This window comes from Desmodus rotundus, chromosome 1, assembly GCF_022682495.2.
Source record: "Desmodus rotundus isolate HL8 chromosome 1, HLdesRot8A.1, whole genome shotgun sequence".
NCBI lineage: Eukaryota > Metazoa > Chordata > Mammalia > Chiroptera > Phyllostomidae > Desmodus > Desmodus rotundus.
The window spans coordinates 114,165,836-114,188,581 of NC_071387.1; the positions used below are offsets into that span (position 1 = coordinate 114,165,836).

Below are 22,746 nucleotides of genomic sequence, written 5' to 3' on the forward strand. Positions count from 1 at the left end.
CAAGTTAAAGAAGTTCATCATCACCAAGCCCTTATTATATGAAATGTTAAAGGGAGTTACCTAAGAAAAAGAAGATCAAAAATAGGAACAGTAAAAATGACAGCAAACTCACAGTTATTAACGACCACACCTAAAACAAAAACAAGAGCAAACTAGGCAAACAACTAGAACAGGAACAGAACCATAGAGATGGAGATCACATGGAGGGTTGTCAATAGGGGAGTAGGAGGGGGAGAGGGGGGGAAAGGTACAGAGAATAAGTAGCATAGATGATAGGTGGAAAATAGACAGGGGGAGGGTAAGAATAGTGTAGGAAATATAGAAACCAAAGAACTTATAAGTATGACCCATGGACATGAACTATAGGGGGGGAATGTGGGAGGGAGGGAGTGGGCAGGATGGAGTGGAGTGGTGGGGGGGAAATGGGACAACTGTAATAGCATAATCAATAAATATATTTAAAAAAAAAACAAAAAAAACACCTATCTTTCTCAAACTCTTCCAAAAAAGTTGCAAAAAGACAATACTTCTTAACACATTTTATAAGGCCAGCATAACCCTGATACCAAAGCTTGGCAAGGATAACACTAAAAATGAAAACTGCAGACCAGTGTCGGATGAACACAGATGCAGAAATCTAAACAAAATACTAGCAAATCAAATATAACCATACATTAAAAAAAATAAACAGCATAATCAAGTGGGGTTCATTCCAGGGTACAAGGATGGTTCAGTATACCCAAGTTGATCAATGTAATGGGCTGTTTCCTAGGATAATATATTTTATCAAAGTTGAATTAATAGAAATAGAAAATATAGACTTATAGTCATTTAAAAAACGTGAATGAGTAGTTCAGACAACCCACCAAGTTACAAGACCAAACACAGATTTGATGGATCTAGATGTCTTTTTGGTTAAGGTCTATCAAGCTTCCAAAAACAGAAGCATATATCTTACCCACTTTGTTATAGAAGATAGATGAGTGAACAAATGTTAATTAATTTTATGGTACTAGGATAACTTAGTCATACTAGTCAAGAGGTATATATGATTAAGGAGAGTATGATAGTGGCTCATAATTTTTTTATCTCGGTTATGAATAGATGTGGAAATTTGAATAAAATTTAGCAAATGTAAATCAGCAGTGTAGTTTTTAAAAATCATGATCCTAGTAAGTTTATCCAAGGGATGCCAGTGAGTCAACATAAAAACAACATAGTTCCTGTTAGCAGATTAAAGGAAAGAAATAGATTGTTCAGAGGTTGCCAATAAAGCATTCATTAAAGTGCAACATGTATTTATAATGAAAATCTCCTTGCAAACTTGAAAGAGGATTTCCTTAACCTGGTAAGGGATATCTGTCAGAAACCTTTTACATATACCACATTTAATAGTAAGGCACTTGAAGTATTTCCCTTAAAGCCAAGAATGAGGCAAGGATTCTTATTGTTACCACTTTTATTCATCATTTCATGGAAGATTCTAGTCAAAGAAGTGAGAAAAAGGAAAAAATGAGCTGGAAAGGAAGAAACATGGTTATTGCTTGTAAACAGTAGGACTGTTTTCACAAAATCCAAAAGAAGCTATAAACAGGCTAATTAGAATTGAAAAGATTTCAGCAGCGTCTGGAATCCAGATCAGTATAGAAAAGTCTCTTGTTTTTGTTTTTTTGGGGAGGGAACAAATCCACCTTAATTTTTTCTAGCTGTTTCAACCCTGTTTATTGAACAGTTCATCTTTCCCTTATTTATTTAAATGACACTTTTGCTTATACAGTCAGTATTCTTTTTATACATATGTAAATGTCTTATACAGGGTGGGGCAAAAGTAGGTTTACAGTTGCTTGAATGGAAAATAATACAATAATTAGTAAGAAATAATACAAGAATAAATTCTGTGTTTTGTGTACCTTCAACTGTAAGCCTACTTTTGCCCCATCCTTTATTTACACATATATTTATTCTTTGTAGTGTCCTTAGTTCTTCCTGAAAATCTGGGCTTCTGTCTGGGATCTGTCTCTCCAGTCTGAAGAATTTCTTTTATTGTTTTTTTAAGTGTTAGCATTTTAAAGATGCCTTTTGTTCTTTTTATCCTTTCTGATGACAAGTCAGCTATAATTAAGTTTTTTACCCTGATTTTAATATATCCTTTTTCTCTTGTTGCTTATAAGGTTTTCCTTTAGTTTTTGCTATGATGTACCAATAATGCATTTCTTTATTTTTCCTGGTTAGGGTCTGCTAAGCTTGAAAGTGTAGTTAACATACTTCATCCATTTGGGGGGAATTCTCCACCATTGTGTCTTTCAGTTTCTTTTGGATCTAAACAATGCAGGTCTACAAGATCTTTCTCTGTTTTCCAGATAAGTCCCCAAGCACTGTTTACTTAGTAGAAGTCTTGTGGAAGAAAATTGCTGTACAGGGAACATTAGCCCCTGAATTTGGGGTTCCTTCAGGTTCTCTCCCACTGTGCCAAACAATATACAGTCGTTAAGAGTTAAGTTGGTGTCTGTTTATCTCAGCAAGAATCTGCTGCCTATGATAGGGTCACTTCTGCACTTGTCCATGCTACAAAGTCTGTTGCTTTTGTATGAACTAATAACAATAGAAAATATAATTTTTAGAAGATATTATCAACACTAGCTACATAGATTAGTATGTCTTTGAATCAATCTAACAAGATACATGAGAAAATATTTTAAAAAATTGGAAAAATAGACTCAAATGGAAAGATACCACATTCATAGATTAGAAAGCACATTGTTTTAAAGATGTTATTCCTTTCCTGAATTAACAGTATATTTGATTCAATTTGAGGTTAAATCTCAACAAGACTTTTCTGGGAACTTTACAGTTGGAACCTAAAATGCATATGGCAGCCCTGGCTGGTGTGACTCATTGGATTGGATTTTGGTTCATAGCTCGCCTATGAACCAAAAGGTTGCCAGTTCGATTCCTAGTCAGGGCACATGCCTGGGTTGTGGGCCAGGCCCCCAGTTGGGGGAGTGCAAGAGGCAACCTATTGATGTATCTCTTGCACATTGATGTTTTTCTCCCTCTCTTCTTCCCTCCCTCTCTCTCTAAAAATAAATAAAATCTTAAAAAACAAAATAAAATGCATATGGCAGAGTAAAAGGCCAGGGATAGGCAAGACAATTTTGAATAGTAACAGTAAAGTGGAACACTTCTTGTAGTAAATAGCAAGATTTAAAATAGCGCGGTACTAGATTGAGACATACATAGCAGTGGAACACAAGAGGCCTAGAAACAAACCCACTTGTGTATGGGCGCTTGATATATGTGAGAGATGGCATTACAAATCCACAGGAAATCTACGATCAGTACAAAACCAAGTTTAATAAATGGTGTTGGACAATTGGCCACCTATATTTAAAAAAAAGAAAAAAAGATTAAACTAGAAACCTGCCTGATTGTGGACTTCCAAATCAATTCCAAGTAGATAAGAAGCTAAAAGTAAATAAATAAAGCCATAAAACTTGTAGAAGAAAACAATGAAAAAAACTTTATGGCATACAGAGATGGGAAGAGATTCTTAAATAATGTATACATAACAACCATAAAAGGAAAAGGTTGATAAATTTAATTATATTAAAATGAAGAACTTATAACTGCCAAGGAAAATCAAACTACCATGAGATACCGCCTCCTGCCCTCTATAGGGTGGATAATAAAAAATGATAGTAAGTGTTGGTGAGGTTGTAGAGAAATTGTAGTGCTGGTGAGAATGCAGAATGGGGTGGTCGCTTTGGAAAATAGTCTGACAGGTCCTAAACAGGGTAAACATAGTTACCATTTGACCCAGCAAAACTACTCCCACATATATGACCAGGACAAGTGAAAGCATGTCCACAGTAGCTAAAATGTGGAAACCCAGATGTTTATCAACTGATGAGTGGATAAACAATGTTTACGAATAAAGAAAATACTTCGTACAATGGAATATTTTTGACAGTACAGAGGAATGAAGTACTGATATATGTTGCATGGATGAATCTTGAAAACAGGGTGCTAAATGGAAAAAGTCAGTCACAAAAGCTCACATAGATTTCATTTATTTGAAATGTCTAGACAGAAAGTACATTAGAGTTTACCTGAGAGCTAGGGGAAATAAAGGGTAATTTGCCACAAGGTATGGGTTTTCTATGAAATTATGAAAATACGTAAAAGTTGGTTATAGTGATGATTTGCCCAATTGAGTGAATTGGATTGTATACTTTAAATGGGTGGATTGTATGGTATGTGAATTAGATCTTGATAAAGCTGTTTAAAAAAAAAATCAATACCCTTTCATATGGCAAAAGATACCATAAACCATATTAAAGAAAATCCACAGATGTGCAGTAGTTGTATGTGACATATAAAGTTGGTAACGGCTCAGTATCCAGAATATAAAAGGAACTTGTAAACATTAATAAGAAAGTGACAGACATCTTACTAGTAAATGGCCAAAGATTCAGGTAGTTCACCTAGAAAAACATTTGAATTGCTGGCAAAGAAGTTTGGTTTCACAGATATGCAATTTAAAATAATGATGAGATACCATTTCCCATCTATCTTGGTCCAAATCCACGTGCCTTAGAATATCAAGTGTTTGGCATGAATGTTGGGAAATAAAGCTGGGGAAGTTCCTTGGTGCAACTTACTCGGAGAGCAGTGTGACCATTGTAGATGGCCCTGCCCTCTGACTTAGTTGTGCTAGAGCTACTCTTGTGCCTGCTCAGTGCCCTCTGTGAGTGAAACAGTGGGAAGAGTCATTCTGTTTGAGATTTATTTGCTGATGTATGTAGATCTAGTCCATTGAATTTACCTGCTCAGAAACAGAATGTTGAGTGAAAGTAGCAAAAGGATGTATATACAATATTCTCCCCACACCAGTAATTGTATCTGTGTTTATATACACATGTACTGAAAGTATACTAAGCATGCGTAGGTAATGGTACTTGCCAATTTAATAACTGGGGTTGCCTCTAGGGAGAGTGGAAAGTCTGTTTTTCCCATCTCCAAGGTTTCTTGTGAGGATAAATAAGGAATAGGCTGGCTTATTGTAAGTGGTTTCTGCTAGTTCTTAGAGGCTATTGATGCATCTTTTTCTCTCAAATTTAAAACCTAGTACAGATTTTTTTTTTGAATTGCTTTTTAAATGGTGGTGGTGTAGCCCACTCATATGTATAAGTGCTCAAGGGGTGCCAGCTACTGTCAGGGGTCAGGGACCAGGGTTTTAACAGTGAACAAGACTGGGCAAAATTTCTGCTGTCCTGGAGCTCAAAAATGAGGAATGAGACACAGTAAATGAGTAGAAAGGCAGTTGTACTCTTGACTGGCACTAAACCGTGTAAGGGAACTAAAGCAAGGCACTGAGAGACGAGGGGCTGAGGGTTGTCAGGGAAGACCTCCTGAGGAGTTGTGAGTGGAGACTTGCATTTTAAGAAGGAGCAAATGCATGGAGATTTTTGATGAAAGCATTCCAGGCAGAGGTAAGAAGCCTTCAAATAGAACATGTTCAACAATTCCAAGAAGAATAAAATACTAAAATACATTTAGCAAAAGAAGTGCAAACTTCAAAACATTTTTGAAATGAATTAAAACCTCAGTGAATGGAAAGATATCCCAAGTTCATGGACTGGAAGACAGTATTGTTAAGATGGCAATACTACTCAAGCTGTTCTATAGATTCAGTGCTATCTCTGTCAAAATCCCAGCTGAATTCCTAGCAGAAACTGAAAAGCCTATCCTGAAAAATAGCAAAGCCATTGAAGGACAGGGGAAGTTGGTAGAGATTCAGTCACTGAAGCTGGTGGGACTTCCGGATTATGAAACACTGTGGGCCATGACAGGGGGCTGTCACTGACCTCATCCTAGGTCCAGTGGGAAGTCTTAGGAGGGCTTTAGGCAGGGCAGGGATAAAATTCAGTATTTATTGAGTGCCTGTCTGTGCCTAGTGCTGGAATGGGCATGAGTATGGCAGTGAAGAGGACAGAATGTTGAGTAGAGAGTATTCAGCCTTCAGTGGCAGGAAATGGGAGCATCCTCAGCTTAGTTTTGTGTACTGGCATGTATTTGTCGTATTACTGACCTCCTCAAGCAGTTCCTTTAAGTAACAAATGTTCATTATAGAATCATTAGAAGATTAAGCCAAAAGGGAATGCCTATCATTCAGTATCTTACCATTTGGAAATGATGATAGTCAACAATTCATGTTTTTTCTTGCTAGTCTTCTGAAGATTTATGGTCAAATATTTCTCAAGTTCAATAATGAGTGACTTCCTTACCCCCTAAATACTGTGAGAAGAAAAGTGAGAATCCTAGGTTTTCTTCTGGCAAGTCAGTCCATGAGTCTTCTCATTAATTCCTTTCAGGTGGAGCTGATCAGAATAATGTTTAACATCAACCCCCTGGAGAACCTGAAGCTGTACATCAGCAGTCGGCCTCCGCTGGTGGTCTTTATGATCAGTGTAAGCGCCATGGCAATAGCCTTCCTGACCTTGGGCTACTTCTTCAAAATCAAGGAGATTAAGTCACCAGAAATGGCAGAGGTATAGTATATTCTAAGTTCTCTCAGGCTGGAAGGACCTTACAGAGGGGAAAACACCTTGGGGGCTCTTCACACACTCTTCTTGGTTGTAACTTTTTTATCCCAGTGAGAAAGATCAGTATTCAGAACTTTCTGTCTTTCTCTCTCTTTCTTAGGAAATACCTGCTTAGATAGTTTATTGAGGCTACCAGTTTCAGTGAGACTATTTCAGCAGTGAGTCAGGTATTTTGGGAAGTATATTTGCAAAATGTGTGCCTCAAGAAGCTAGAGAACTAGCTTCTTTTATATTCGTATGAAATTGCCTCATTGCAGTTTTGAAAAACTATAAACATTTATTATTTTAAAGCCTCATATCATCATCATGGAGTTTTAGCAGCTATACAGCTAGCTTTTTCATTGGGTAAGTAGGGATCCTAAAGAACTTAGAAAGCCGGATCTTATTTCCAAATATATTTGTCTTTCTTTTTTAATCAAGGAAAACTTCAGTTATCTACAAATTTGCCTTCTAGATTTTACGTTTTGGTCAGTTTAAAAAAAATTATTAGGGTATTGCCCTTTAATCCTTAATCTAAGCACATAATGGTGTGAACAGTCATAATGCAGACTTAAAATGATGTGTGCTTTGCATTTCAAAAAAGTTAATAGTTCTTGTTTAATAGAAGTGAATGACAGTATTACCTATTACTAAATTTGTTTTACATGTTAGAAATTATGCTGAAGTAATGATAATGGTGAATTTATTGGTGGATAAAGTTTCTTTTAGGACAGACTTGTTCCTGTTTCAGTAGATTCCCTGAATATCTCTTCTTAACACTGTTCTTGTGTGTGTTTGTTGTTGGGAGTGGGGCGGGAGTAGAGATTGGAATTGCTTTGTTGCTGCGTTGGGTGTGCTGCCTTGGGAAGGAGAGGAGAGTTCTACTCAGTGTAAAGGGGCCATGGTTTTGTCTTGTGCTCTGTGGCATTCTAGATCATAGGTGATCTTGGCAGGAGGGACCACTTTCACACGTGAACTCCCTAACACAGTTAAAGAAACAGATTTTAACTATTTCTACCATGCAACCCTTTCAAAGAATGGCTTACCAAGAGATGCTAGCAGGCTAATTTTCCCTCTTCTCCGACACTGCCTGAAACTTTCAAGGTTGTTACTTCATACCTAATGTACATACCTTTCACTTCATACCTCATGTGGATACACTAGGTATCCACATGAGGTATGAAGTGAACATTCTAGTCGCAGCCAAAGCTGTGCAGCATCCTGGCATTGTTTTCCCTCGGAGCTCGAGTCCATGACGACCGCTCGGCCAAGGCCAGTGGTTATGATGTAGCCTGAAAAATTAGCCCTAAAATCAAAATGGGGCCTGACATGCTTTGGCAGACTGTTCAAAATGGACCAGAGCTCTACAGGAAAACATTGCCACATGCTGTAGAACTTTGGCTATGATGAATTTATTTTCAAATGAGGATAAAGTTTGGGGCTGTGAATCAAAAAACTTAATTCTGATTCTGCCTTCAACTATGGAGTTGGAGAGTCTGATTTTGACTGGGCCTCTGTTTCCCAGTGTCTGGAGTAGGAAGGGCTGACACTAGAATGTTTATTTCCAGCCCTAATGTTCTTGAATGGTCCGTCTGCTGTTTGTAGGTATCCGGGAAAACGTGATTTGGTGCATCCAGTTGCGGTGTTACTAAGTACGGTACACTGATTTACTGACTGATGCTGTAGAGATAGATTCACTTGACTGTGGGGGTTGCACAGATGGTGTGTGATTAACGCTGGGGTGGGTGTGCTTGGGAGTGTAACTTGGTTTGTCTTCACATTTGGCAACATTTTGTAGACAAATGTTGCTTGGGAGAATGTCACAGCCTAGGGTAGGTTTGTTGTTCCTCTTTCTACTTAGACCCTGGTGGGTAGGTACTTTACCATGTTGGTATCAATTTAATCATGACATAATAAGCTGTGTTTTTAAAACTGTTTATAATTTAAACCATTAATACAGGGTATAGATATTAAGAGAAACCTGAAAACAGCTCTTTCCCCCTCCCTTTGGAAACTGTTCCTGTTCTGAGGTGGCATCCAAAGTCCATGACGAGGGGGAGAAGTCCCATGAGTGATGGTATTTACTGTATTTCTCATTTTCAAGAGAGAAAGCAAAGTGTATAGAATTGACCTTTTGAGGGATTATTTTGAGGCAGCCTTATTTTAAAAAAATAATTAATTATAGCTGCTAAAGAAGTTTGAATTAATGCTTTTAATGTTTTACTAATTTTGTTCAAGCTTTTCATGTTTGATTCTGAGGGTAAGTCTTTTTCTGTAAGTATAATCTGCTATTTTATTTTGTCATATTTTCTTGAATAAATTGACTTAATCCCACAGTTTACTTAATATGTCATGCCAATGAAGAGTTCATATTTGAGGTAATGACTGTGAGAGTGGTTGGGAAAACTGCACCGTTATGCCATTACAAGAGGCTGATGGCTTTAACAAAGCTGTTACTGTAAATGGTTGACTCTGGAGTGTGGTGTCCCCGCTGTGGTGTGACGCCACCTCGAGGGTCACGGCTGTGTGACTGCAGAGGCGGCACTTCAGACTGCTCACACTTGTTTCTCTCTGTTTCATTTTACTGAAGGATTGGAATACTTTTTTGCTGCGGTTTAATGATTTGGACTTGTGTGTATCAGAGAATGAAACATTGAAGCATCTCACAAATGACACCACAACTCTGGAAAGCACAATGACCAGCGGGCAGGCCAGAGTGTCCACCCAGTCCCCACAGGCCCTGGAGGATTCGGGCCCGGTTAACATCTCAGTTGCAATCACTCTCACCCTGGACCCACTCAAACCCTTTGGAGGGTACTCGCGCAATGTCACCCATCTGTACTCGACCATTGCAGGGCATCAGATTGGACTTTCAGGTATGTGCGTGTTAGCCAGTTTCCTTTCAGACTTTCTCAAGCAACGACTGTCGCAAGGCAGAGTATTAGCAGTGTATGGTTTTAGTCATCAGACTATTTTTCATTTTTGCATGTGTCTCTTCTTTTGTTGAGTTGGAACTAAATGAAGTCAAGAAGGGGCCATTCTACTACATCTTAACTTAATAAACTGCTCACCACACAGTAGGCTTTTAATAAAAAAGCCTATAAGAATGAGAAACAGGGAGCAACTATAAGGCCTATTTCTGGTCTTAATATTTACAAACACACAAAAATCTATTCAGATTTATCATGTTGGAGATTGCAGTACATACAACAAATATTGCTATTAGCCTACAAACTTTTGAATGTCCACCATTAGCTCAGCACTGTGCTAGCTGCTGGAACGCACTAGAATAAGCTTAAGATCTGGTCTCTTCCCTTTGGCGTTTTAGGATTATGGAAGAGACAAGGATAATATGAGTAATATTTATCAAGTGCTTACAGCAGTTCTTGGCACCAAGCAAATGCTCTGTAAGTGCTTGTTAAATAATAATGACAAAAATAGACACCGATTAAACATTGGGCACTGCCCTTTGACTAGTACTAAACCTGCGACAGACTGGACGTGAGTCAGGACAAGGCTCAGACAGCAGTGGAAGCTGGACTAATCAGGAAAGGCAGTGTGCTGGAGGCCCGGGCCTTGGAAGAATAACCTTTGCTTACCAAGAACCTTTAAAAGTCCCTAAAGAACTTGGGAGTACCTGCCAGCCTCCTGTTAGTTGTGACAGGTGAGAACTGCTCCCGTGGAAATAAAGTAAGGGTCGACTTCTGGGTTTTCCACATTGAAAGTAAACCTTTCTCTTCTGCTCTGATGTTTAAATACCTTGGTTTTTGTTTAAGCTCCATCAGTTAACTGGTCCCATGACCTTACTTAAGTCTTTTAGACCCTGTGGTCTTCAATCTGCTCATCTGTAAGGGGGAGCAGTAACACCTCTTTGGTCGTGTTCATGGGGTAGTAGTACATTTTAAGTAATCAATATAAAAGCGGTTTGAAAATGGAAGGATGCTGTGCAGACGCTCATATGGTGGTGATAATAGCTCACCCAGTCCCCAGCTTTCCAACTGGGGCACTGCTTGGGCTCTCGCTTGGCATCCGCAGCCCTGGCTGTAAGTGGCCCCTCTCCACTTGCCATTTGATGGTTCTGCCAGGTGAGCAGGTCTCAGAGTCCAGCTCAGAACTGGTTACATTCCTGAAATCCCACAGAGGCAGGAGTCCTGAAAGGGGATTCCTGGGTGGGTTTGATTTCAGGATTAATTCAAGTCCCAGAGAATAATAAATATGGATTCTTGCCTTTCTTTACAAAAAATAAACAAAAACCATGAACAATGACAACAAAAAAACCCCACCCAATTTCTCTTCCATAGGCAAGGAAGCCCACGAAGAGATAAACATTACCTTTACCCTGCCTTCAGCTTGGAGCTCGGATGACTGTGCCCTTCACGGTCACTGTGAGCAGGTGGTGTTCACAGCCTGCATGACGCTCACAGCCAACCCCGGGGTGTTCCCTGTCACCGTGTAAGTGGTTTCCTGAGCCCGTGGGTTGTGTGTGTGAGAAGCTCCCTTTACCGTGAATCTGACTGGGAAACTTCAGCAGCAGATTCTCAGGGTGGCTTTCACTGCATCACTTTCCCTGGACTAAGGGATTCTCTAAGTGTAATTTGGAATTCTGGGGTAGAACTTCTGCATGTAAATAGCAGAGAGTTGTTCCTCAGCAAGATTGGTTGTTACCTATTCTTAGGCCGCCTTTCCTGTTGCTGGAAGAAGCACGTCACAGGAAAGGTAAGGAGTGGTGGATCACATGGCCAGAGTGACACGGTTAAGGCCCCCGAAAGATAAGGTTTTGTTCGTCTCTGTTATCCAGGAGGAGTTATCTTTTAAATTGAGAACATAAATCAAACCTTATTTTCTGTGAGACAGTTACTATTTCTGAAACTTTTGCTTCATATTTTTTGAGCATCTGTCAGTATTACTGTTTTGCCTTTAAGGTTTTTTTCTGCCCTTTTTTTGTAAAGGAGATAATGACCTATAAATACATGGAATACACAAGGTGTAGCCTATTAAAAATCCTATGGTGAATCCTTTTTCAATAAGAAGAATTAGTCCGGAAGTATCTATTTTAGACATTTAGGGGTTTGTAGGACAAGATCAGATAAGTTTAACATGATTTGCTGTTGGTTATAATATCTGATGGAGAAGTTTGTGTGTCAGACTTTCTGTTGTGACTAAAAAATTTGGTCTGAGAAAATAGGCTTAAAAGGAGCAGGTTCTTCTTTGGCCACATCATATGCAAGAGGACCATGAGTTGACTTCTGAAGGCAAAAATCTAACATCTAAACTCTTAAATGTCAAATGCCTATTTCTTACTCCATGTTTATTAAGTTAAAAAAAAGGTCCTTAAACTAAAAGCATAATGGTGTTTATCTCAAAGAAACAGTTATGTCTCCTCTTCTCTCCACACGTTTGGCTGTGGTCAGTGTTGGGCTAGGGGATGCAGGGAGGACGCAGTCAATGTCTCAGGCCACCCAGCGCATCTGTCCCTCTCTTCCCCTGCAGACAGCCACCACACTGTGTTCCGGACACATACAGCAACGCCACGCTCTGGTACAAGATCTTCACAACTGCCAGAGATGCCAACACAAAATACGCTCAAGATTACAATCCTTTCTGGTGTTACAAGGGGGCCATTGGAAAAGTCTATCATGCTTTAAATCCCAAGCTCACAGTTATTGTTCCAGACGTAAGTGAGAAGAGTCTTGTATGTGTGTGGGTGTGTTTGGGAACTGTTAGAGTCGGCCGCGTTTACATGCTCGGGTTAGCTTAGCCCCAGTCCTTGTAGATCTACAGCTGAGCTAAAAGACTAGATGGAGTTGTGGAGACTCGGAAAAGCAGGCCACCCTTTTGGTTAAGGAAACTGCTTCCGTTCTTTTTTTCCTGCTTTGCTCAGCAGCAGCTATTTATTGAGCAGCTGTTGTGTGCCTAACGCACAGGGGTTACAAGAGATGCTTGTACAGTCTTGTTCGTGCACTCACAGGAGGCTGTTTGGTTAGTGTCCATAGCAGCAGAAAGTGGTTCGGAATTCAGAAAGGTAAAAATAAAACAGGAGGAGACAAACCTTTGGATAGATGATGAGGGCTGAATAGGATGTTGCTTAAGAGGGAAGAAAAGAGGAGGAAGGCACTAGTGGGTGACATGCTAGTTTAGCTTCCGGCTTACACTTGAGCCCACTTTTACAGACTGCATTGGTTTCTTTTGAAAATGCCCTCTTCTTCCAGTTAGTATATGTTAGTGGATTTCTTTCCTTTTGGTCTGGCCCTTTTGTCTTTCCTTATATCTCATTTTTATGAAGTTGTAGACATTGGTAGGCCAGAAACCTGCGGGAGTGAGTGGTGGAGATGAGGTTTAACGGTGGGCAGAGGCCAGGTTCCAGAGAGCCTGTTGTGCCTCACTTGAGGCCTTTAGACATTTTCCTCAGAGGAGGCGATCACCACCTGCGTGAGGGCCGAAGGGGGATTTGTAATGTGGTGTGTCAGCAAGACTGGCCTGCCCACCTGGTTTGTGTAGATGGGAGGGAGCCTGAGGCTCACGCTGTGAGGCCTGGAGATGTGGAAAGGAAAAGGGATGGAAGCATGGCTGCGATCTCTCAATAACTAGCAGGGCCTGGTGATGGACTGCACGTGGGAGGTTGAAGGATGTTCTCAGGCTGGGACTTGTAAAAGTGGGGAAAAGGCAGAAGGAAGGAAGCTGCCTCTGGGGGACAGTAATCAGAGGCCTTCTTGGTGGGCAAGTAGCAAGGGGTTAGGAACAGGGGTTTGGGCAGTCAGCCATGCACCCTGATGGCAGTCAGAGGAATTGCACCTAAGAGAGTGGGAGCTAAAGGCTCTGGGTCTCTGGGGCCTTCTCTGGGGAGGAGGCCAGGCAAGGGAAGGGGGGAAAGTGTTCAGGAGAGTGGGGTGCAGAAGCCAGGGCTGAGGTCTGATTGAGGAAGTGGGGGCAGTGGTCTCAGGAACACCACATCTTCACTTAATGAGATCCAGCTTCTCTAGTTTAGAAGACAAAAGGAGAAACCTTCTGCTCCAGTTTAAGAATTAAAGTTGAGGTATATCTGGAAGCTTATGAACCCTGTTTCCAGAAATCCAGCATAAAATCTTTCAGTAACTCAGTGCAGATGTTTCTGCTTTATTCTCTTTAGGATGATCGTTCATTAATAAATTTGCATCTCATGCACACCAGTTACTTCCTCTTTGTGATGGTGATAACAATGTTTTGCTATGCGGTTATCAAGGGCAGACCCAGCAAATTGCGCCAGAGCAGTCCTGAATTTTGTCCTGAGAAGGTGAGCATTGGATGGGGTCTGGCCCAGCATTTGGCTAGAGAATGTCTCAGTGTACAGAATGTGTACAGAATGTCTCAGTCCTCATTACATTGGTTGTGAGTGTCAGCTTCCTCCAGAGACATGAGCTCCAGTCTTTTTATCAGAAGTAGGCTACCCTCAGCCTACATCATGGTGTTGGGTTTTCAACCCAGGCCTTAGCTGTAAAAGGTACTGGTTGCGTGGATTGCTCTCAGATCCCCACTGGAGAGCAGCTGCCCCTCTTCCATTTCCAGTCATCTCAGAGTGCTGATCAAGGTTTGAAAACAGTTAATAAAAGATTTTATTTATTTTTAGAGAGAGGGGAAGGAACGGAGAAAGAGGGAGAGAAACAATGTGTGGTTGCCTCTCACGTGGCCCCCACTGGGGCCCTGGCCCGCAACCCAGGCATGTACCTTGACTGGGAATCGAACCAGCGACCCTTTGGTTCACAGCCTGCACTCAATGCACTGAGCTATACCAGCCGGGGTGAAAACAGTTAACTCTTGATCATAGCCCAGTGGTTCCAGTAGATCAGCTGTTTCTGGCAGGAGCCTTTTAAATTTCTATTCATTTCCACCTAGGTGAGATGTTTTTCCCTTAGAGCTCTAGTAATTCCCTTCCCGGACAATTGCATGCGGTGTGGTTTTCTGGTCTTAGGTGGGGACCCGAGCCCAGTTGGTGCTGGTTGGGACTGAGTTCCGTGGGCTCTGTTGTGTGACCGGATTGCTTGTCTTGCTCTCTTCTAGGTGGCTTTGGCTGATGCCTAATCCCAGAACTGCCCATTTTCTGAGAGAGACTGAGCAAACTGTAATCATTGCCTGCTGACGCCAGCCTGGGCCTGGACACTCTGTGAATACATTTTCTTGCAATGTTGGGTTATTCCAGCCAAAGACATTTCAAGTGCCTGTAACTGATTTGTATATATTTATAAAAAACCTGTTCAAAAATTGGTCCAATGATGCACGTGCTTCACACTGGGTGCAGTCCGAACCCTGCGGCCTCCCCCGTGGAGCTGGTGGGATGATTCTGCATAGCACCAGTGATGCTGCCTGGTCTCCCTGCCTCAGCGCAGGCCGTGTGGTCTTTACCGAGATCTCAGGGGCAGGTCATTGCTGGTGGGGTTGAGGTTTGCTTTGGTTTGAAAAAGTCTGCACTTTTGACATGATACTGCATTTCCCAAGCCACCGATCTGTTTTGTGGATTTCATGTGTCTGTGGCTTAATAGTAATAGTAACAACAATACCTTTTTCTCCATTTTGCTTGCAAGGAAACATACCTACCTTTCTAAGTTTTCTTTTTTTCCTTTGAGAAAAATAGTCACATTTTAATACTACTCTAGTTAAGACAGACTTGTGCTTTCATCTTGAGAAAAAGATCAATATGTACAAGTCACCGACATGGTGAAGATCTAAGTTTCATTTTCCACAGGGGTGGTGAGGAACCTGGTCTTGTGGAGTTGAGTGGGCACAGCAAGTTGCACTGTCTTTTTCTCCTCTGTTGTCCCTTCCCTCCGTTATAAAAGTTAGAGCAGCTTCCTCATTCAAAAGGGCTTAAAAATTAAGTACATGTCTGTAGAGTGGAGTAAAAATTAGCTGTTGTATTTTCTGGAATGCAGATGATAGTACAGAAAGAGATAACGATTTGGTCTAATAGTTATGAAAGGATTTCTTGTTTTCTTTGAAGAGTGAGTGATTTTTCTTTCTTCCTTCCTTTTTTAAAAACATTTATTTCCATGCAGTAACATACCTTCAGAAGGCAAATAGCAACTAATAGATCAGTAACATTATGAAAATGATGCCAATGAAATTGGAACGAAAGCAATTCTGTTTTGCCATTTATCAGGAAAATCTAAAGCATTTTCTTTCCTATAACATTTGATGATGTAGTTCCTTTGCCTCTTTTTCCTTCTAATTCATTTTCATTTAAAAAAATTGTGTTGTCTTTTCTAGTCCTTTTTTTTGTTGCTTGCATTCTTGCTGTTTTTCTTAATAGCTCTTAGCCTCATTGTCATTAATGACCTCTGTGTTCTCACAAGCAATGTTATAGCAGAAGGGCCAGTAAAACCTTGGACATGGCTGTTAGCACTTCTTTCCCTTAACTCCAGGTCTGTATAGTCTGCTCTAAGTTAGAATCAGTCCTGCGGTATGAAATGTGGATTGGCCTAGAACATTTTATCCCAGGCATTCTTGAATGGAAAACATTTGTGGGCTTTCACTAAAGATCGTTAAAGTAATCACTGTAGTAACTTGATATGTTAATATATATTTTTTCCGTTTAGTACATTTTAAGCACAACAATCGTACTTGCCTATCCAGTTATGTGTATGACATGAGTTGCTTACATGATACATGGCTAACCTGTTAGTTTAGTTTTCTGTTTGAAGACTTTGAGGCTCTTATGGGATCAGATTGAGAAAGAGCCTTTTGGCTTGGCCTTTTGAAACATCACTATCATTAAGACCAACAGATTTTAGGTTAAGCTGCTACTGAATTAATAAAATCCCAATGAACAGAATTCTAGGGATAGATTTCTAACTGGCAGAGTTAATATAAAAGGAGGACAAGTAGAAGAAGTCGATTTCACTGGTTTATTTAATCCAGCTTGTTGTTAATATTAATTACCCTTGTTTTAATTACAAGGAATGGCTGGAATCTGCAACCAGGAAAGGAAGGACACTGTTAGGTGTGAGGAAAGGAAGTGCCAAAAATGTCTGGACAGTATGACTTGTTATGAGGCCAGGGCACACACTTTAAAATCCAGCATTTACCCTAGAAGGTAGTTCTCAAAGATCCTACGGAAACCCAGAGTCAGTCAGGCGTGTAAAGAACGCCTGGGCGGAGGGGAGGCCTGGTTCCTGGCTGGGTGAAGAGGTCTAGTACCTGAAGAGACTTCTACTGGATCTCAGGAAGTCCAGGGGACCTGATGCTGCGGGGCACTTAACGACAAGGCCCAGTGCTCTGCGGTGTCTTGCTGGGGGCCCTCAGGATAGAAGCGTGTCACGGGCAGGGCCCGTTTGCCGTCCTGGGTGACCCTGCACGGGAGCACTGGCTCGTCCTCAGGCATCTTGGACTGGAGGTCCAATAAAAGGTCAGCAACTTAATATTAAAGTGGTTGTTTCAGATCATATTGATCTCTTTTCTTTTCCTTTTGTCCTTTCACTGTATGACTTGAATCAGTTTTGATTCTACGTGTAAGTTTTTCTCATCATTAGGAACCTGCTGTTTCTGTTGTGTTTTCTTTGGCAGTCTGTAGGGATTCAGCATCCTGGTTTTTCAACCCTCCTGCAGGCACCGTGGGGTTTTGAGGGCCAGCGGATCCATTTCACTTACCCTGCTGCATGGTGGTCAGTAGCTGATCTGTTATGGCATTCACTCCCAGATTAATTTTCCACGTTTGAAATGTGTGCACATGTGCTTTACACAATAAAACATCTGAATTTATTTGCTATGTCTCCGTTTCCTCCTATCTTATGGGTATTTTCTAAGGGAAGAACATATGTGGTAAGTAATTGAGTTTTTTGCAAGTAGTTCTTTCAGAGTGTTACCTATCACCGGAATGAGGATTGGGCAGTGTTCATTTCTAAGCTGGCCTCGCCGAGCACCCAGGTCTTCTCCCTGAGAGAGCAAAACCTCTTTTAGTGTTGGGCCAGCAAGTGCTCGCAGACCTGCCCCAGACCCTGCCCAGAGGAAGTAAGGGATCCAGGCTAGTGGGGAGCATTTGAAGAGGCATGGGAGTGTGAAGACACCCTTCTCAGTCACATGAACCCCCCATGTGTGCCGGTCTGAGTGACCAGAAGCAGACTCCTGGCTAGCTCCCCTGCCCGTTAGAGATCCCACACGTGCCGGACTGTCTGTGCAGGACACTGCACCCTCTGCAGTTATTTGTAAGGACGGTCATGTTCACTCATGTGAATCGAATTCTTCCCTTTTCCAATGCGCACAGGCTCTGTGGACCTTCCCTCACTCCCCAGTAGGTGCCACCGTCATAGAGGTCGGTCTCAGGGCCCTCTGAGGGACCGGGCAGCACTTAGGGACAGGACACCTCCACTGGCTCTATTTCTACTGCTTCACCCCTTCCTGTCATCACCCTATCCTTGTGGCACTTGGTGCCCTTCACTGCTCTCCCCTTGTACTCGGATGTGTGTGCTGTTTCACCACCATAGTGCAGAGCCCTTGGAGAACAAGGGCTCACATCTTCCTCCTACAGTCTGTGTAAAATCTGACACTTACTGAGTCCTCAAGTCAGGTAGAGCTACACCTTTAAAACGGTTTAATTTCCCTGGTGAGCGCACTGTGTCTGAGGTTCCTCAGACGTACTGACAAAGCAGAAGGGATGCTCAGACAGAGGCACGCTGTAGAGTCCAGTCAAGCTCACTGTGAACTTACTTGCTGTCTTGAAGAAACTTTTCTGCCCATCTGTCAGAGCTCCCTACCCCTTTTTTTTTTTGCCTTGAAGACCCCAAACCCCTATACCATGCTAGTTGTGGATTATGGGTAAACTAGAGTGGTTTGACCATGGCAAGAATAGATGGCAAGTCAGTTGTGTTCTGTGTAAGGGGAGGAAAGGAGTTTTGCCTTTGATGTTAGTCATCCCCTTTCTTCTGAACTCTTGCTCTCCGTATATAATCTATTGGCAGATAGTGGTGCGATAGAGTTACCGGGATAGAGAGTGATGGCCATGATGTCTTGGGGTCACTTCAGAAGGCACCTTGGGAGAGGTGCAATTTGAAGGTACATGCAAAAGGGGGAAATGGGGCCCGGGCATTTCATGCAGAGGGCATGGCTGCAGCCCTGGTGCACAGGGGCTGAACTCCAGGGGTCCTGGCTGAGTGCTGGGTAGAGAATGGAGTCCTGTAAGGTCTTGTCTCCCTCCCTGAAGACAAGATTCCTCCAGGCTGCTGCCACAGTGGCTCCATAGGGGTGGCCTGATGGGGGCTGTCTGTGCAGGGAGATGCACCACCATCTGGTCCAGGAAGGGAGATCTCTGAACGGAAGCACAGTGTGGCAGGTACGAGCCCTGCCCCAGCTCCTCCAGTCCATGTAAGAGCCTAGTGGCTTAACCTCTCTGCCCCTGCTTCCTCATCTGTAAAATAAGGATAATGGTACCCATTTGAATGTGGTGAAGATTCAGCAAGTTAATTAACACAAAGTGCTCAGAACAGTGTGGGTGCTCTGTAATGTTTATTAAAATGAAGTGGTGAGTGAGGGGAGGTGTCCAAGAGTGAGGCTAGTGGGTCACCTCTGGTTACCTTTTGGCGGATGAGAACCAGCAAAGCAGAGACTCTCCCCCAGCGTTAGTCTGCCATGAGCAGTGGTGCCGCCTGTGCCGTGGATTCATATCACTTGTGGAGTGTGTGAAGACTGATGCCTGAAAGGATGTTTATATACATCTCACGAAGTGATAATTGTCCTGTATATGTGCACACTGGTATTTTTAAAATTTCGTCTTCTCTAATTAAAAGTCAAAGCTTGACCTCTTATTTCATTAAAAAAAAACTAGGCTTGACCTTTAGCTGCACTAATGGCAGGCAGCCTGCAATTCCAAAAATACTGATACAGATAATTTGTGAGGACCCTTACAGCTTGGGGATTTCTGAGTCTGAATGCCAAGATTCCAGCTATCAAGAATGAGTTTTGTCATTTTGAGCAAGTTACAATCTCCAGTCTCAGAAATTTGAAGCCTGATGTCTTGAAATCACGTTGACCAGACCTTTATTTTAAAAATGAAGCCATTAATCAAAACCAAAAACAACAAAAAAGATACTCCAAGTTAAAACCTTTGTGTCTTTAAATGCTTTCTCCGTCCAATAGTTCATCCCTCCCCTGCCCCTTCCTCACCAGCACAGCTCTCAGATCACATCCTGGATCTGGAAATCCCTTTCAAAGATGCCTGACTCTGGATCCTTTTGTCCCTATCTTTCAGCCAAATCTTGGCGTCTGCCTTGTACCATGTCCACAACCACATGACAGGTTCACATGCCCCATCTATGGAGAAGCTGGGTAGCTTCTGGGAAGCTGGGTAGAAGCCCCATCTCCCCTAGGCCCAGGGGTTCCCACTTGGGTGCATGTGTTGGGCACTGCGGTGGTCTGCTGTCTGGAATGGGACCCTCCCTTTTCCCATGGCAGCTTTCCTGCTCCAGGTGTGCCTGAGGGCCACTAGTGCTGGGGCAGCTGCAGGCCACCAGTGAGCACACAGAAAAACAGAGTTAGAGTCACACTCGGGGTACCCGAGACCCTTTGGTCTTCTCCAGCTCCTTGAGCTCAACTTTATCAGTCTCACCCTCCTCTTTTTATAAGTTTTACTATCCTGAAGAGAGAACATCATCTACCAACATGTAATTAAAACAAATGCAGGATTAACTGAAAAGGGTAAAAGGGAAGCAATGTAATAAAACAAACTCTTTAAGTGTTTCAAGTAAGGGCCTGGGCATGACTACCCTGAAAGTGGTGACGACTGGATTAGATGCTTGTACGCGCTAGCGGATTGCTGTGATTGAGGCAGCTCCCCCCACAGTGCAGTGGGTGAGGTGTTGAATGGGCCACTCAGACTCCCGCAACGGGGCTGCCCGAGATGTACTTTTTGTTTCCCAACAAAAAAAAGTACCCTCTTCCCTCAGCTGAGTTGCATTTCTAGAAAATATAGTGTATGTGTGATAGATATTTGCACAAATAACATTAGGTTCCGGGCTCAAATGATCATAAAGATTTCCCACTTCTGTGTGAATGTTGGATAAGATACCTGAAGCCATCTGAAACATGACAAGTTTGTGGCTATTTGGCCTCTGCATTCAAGGAATGGTCCCCTGTTACTGTGATGACCAAAAACATTCCCATTATTGTGATGACCAAAAATTTCCAAAGTGTCCCCTAGAGGATGGCGTCACTTTGGTGAAAAGCAGAGCTCCAGCATATTCACCCTGAGCATTCTGCCCCAGACTGAAAGGTTCCTGGTGCCTCAGCTTTTTATTTTTTAAGATTTTATTTATTTATTTTTAGAGAGAGGGGAAGGGAGGGAGAAAGAGAGGGAAAGAAACATCGATCAGTTGTCTCTCTCACTCCCCCAACCAGGGACATGGTCCATAACCGAGACATGTGCCCTGACCAGATTGAACCGGTGACCTTTGGGTTTGCAGGATGATACCCAACCCACTGAGACATACTAGTCAGGGCCTGATGCCTCAGCTTTTGGCTTCCAAGCAACCCTGGGTACTTACAGCAGCTGCCATCCCCCAGCCCCTACAGGGCAAGTCCACCAGCCTATGATCCATACCTGTTCCACTTCGGTTTGCCTGACTGTGGCCCACACCTTCAGATGATGCTAGGCTGGAGAGGTGTGGCCTTGCCCCTCATGCTGCCAGAGGAAGAGGGGATTGGTCCAGGAAGACAGTTCTTGCTTTGCCTACTGCCCCAAAGATGTCCAATTGGCACTCATGGAAGCCCAGGTTCCACCCACTTCCTGTCCCCATCCCTCTTCCTGAGCAAATGCCCCTCCACCCTCCTCCACTCCAGTAACACAGAATGTCATGGGAGCTAGAAAAGGGAGTAACTGACCTTGCCCACAGTCATATGCATTTTCACCATACCCAACTACCAAAAAAAAAAAAAGCCTGTAGCTTAAGGGTGTAAGTAATTTACCCATAAAGCTGTCGGTGCAACAGTAACAGACTGTATTGGATTGAGTGGGTGGGTTGTGTTGGAGGATTCATGGGGTGGAAATAGTATGAGCTAGAAACATGCCAAAAATACGCAGTAGAAAATCAAGAGTTTGGCCAGAGTGTGCAATATCTGAAGAATGTGGACTATGCAGCTTTGGTGATAGTGACGTTAGAGATTTTGGCCTGGGTTGGACTCTGAAAAAAAAAAAAGATGTCAAAAGCTTAAGCAAGGGAAGCAAAACAAAAATAATTCTTGGGACGGTCTGCCCAGAATCTGAAAGTACTGGCAACAAGTGGGTGAAGCAACATGCACATGTGGGCATGTGGGTGGTTTTTAGATGGCAGTGCAAATTAAAGCCACAATAAGATGTCAGTACGCACCTATCAGCTATCAGCATTGCTAAAATAGAAAATATTGGCAGCATCAGCCCTGGCTGGTGTGGCTCAGTTGGTTGGAGCGTTGTCCCATAAACTGAAAGGCTGAAGTTTTGATTCTCGGTCAGGGCACATGCCCAGGTTTCAGGTTTGGTCCCCAGTCAGGATGCATACGGGAGGCAACCAGTTGTCGTCTCTCTCACATCGGTGGTTCTCTCCCTCTTCTCTCCCTCCCCCTCTCTCTGAAATCAATAAGCATGTCCTCAGGTGAGGATAAAAAAAAAATAGCGGCAACATCAAATGCTGGTGAGAACAGAGAAACTGAATTACTCTTACATTGCTGATGGGAATGTAAAATAGCCAACCAACTTTGAAAAAAACCGTGTGGACTTTATTACACAGCTAAACATGCAACCACCGTGTAGCCCAGAAATTGTACTTCTGGGCATTTGTCCCAGAGAAATTAAAATGTATGTCCACCCAAAAGTTGTATATGAATGTTCATAGTAACTTTATTCATAAAAACAAAAACCAAAATAACCCCAGATGTGCTTCAATGGGTGAATGGTTAAATTGTGTGTCTTAGTCTTTTGGGGCTGCTCTAACAAATGACTACAGTCTGAGATTGTCCTGCAGCTGTTCAAGGCCAGGCAGGTTCACACAGGATTTGGAAAGACAGAAGAAAATTCACAGAGCCGTGGGGATGACTGACATGCCTTTATTCCGGGGTGGGGCGATCCATGCTTGCCACAAGCCGCGTATCGCGCTGTGGGATGTCCTGACTCCTTATAAACTAAGTACACACAAAGCTGGCAAGGTGCCGATACTGACCTTCAGTTACATAA

General features: G+C 42.4%; 1 protein-coding gene across 1 annotated transcript in view; it reads left to right on the forward strand.

Moving 5' to 3' along the window:
• TMEM248 (transmembrane protein 248) overlaps positions 1 to 17,312 on the forward strand; it is a 35,804-nt gene extending 18,492 nt beyond the window's left edge. Inside the window, exons 2-7 of the mRNA XM_053929759.2 lie at positions 6,375 to 6,551; positions 9,175 to 9,460; positions 10,886 to 11,036; positions 12,075 to 12,258; positions 13,711 to 13,854; positions 14,619 to 17,312. Of these exons, the coding sequence (XP_053785734.1) occupies positions 6,393 to 6,551; positions 9,175 to 9,460; positions 10,886 to 11,036; positions 12,075 to 12,258; positions 13,711 to 13,854; positions 14,619 to 14,639 (945 nt within the window). The 5' untranslated portion in view covers positions 6,375 to 6,392 and the 3' untranslated portion in view covers positions 14,640 to 17,312. The remainder of the gene's footprint in view (positions 1 to 6,374; positions 6,552 to 9,174; positions 9,461 to 10,885; positions 11,037 to 12,074; positions 12,259 to 13,710; positions 13,855 to 14,618) is intronic.
• Positions 17,313 to 22,746: the final 5,434 nt, after the last annotated feature.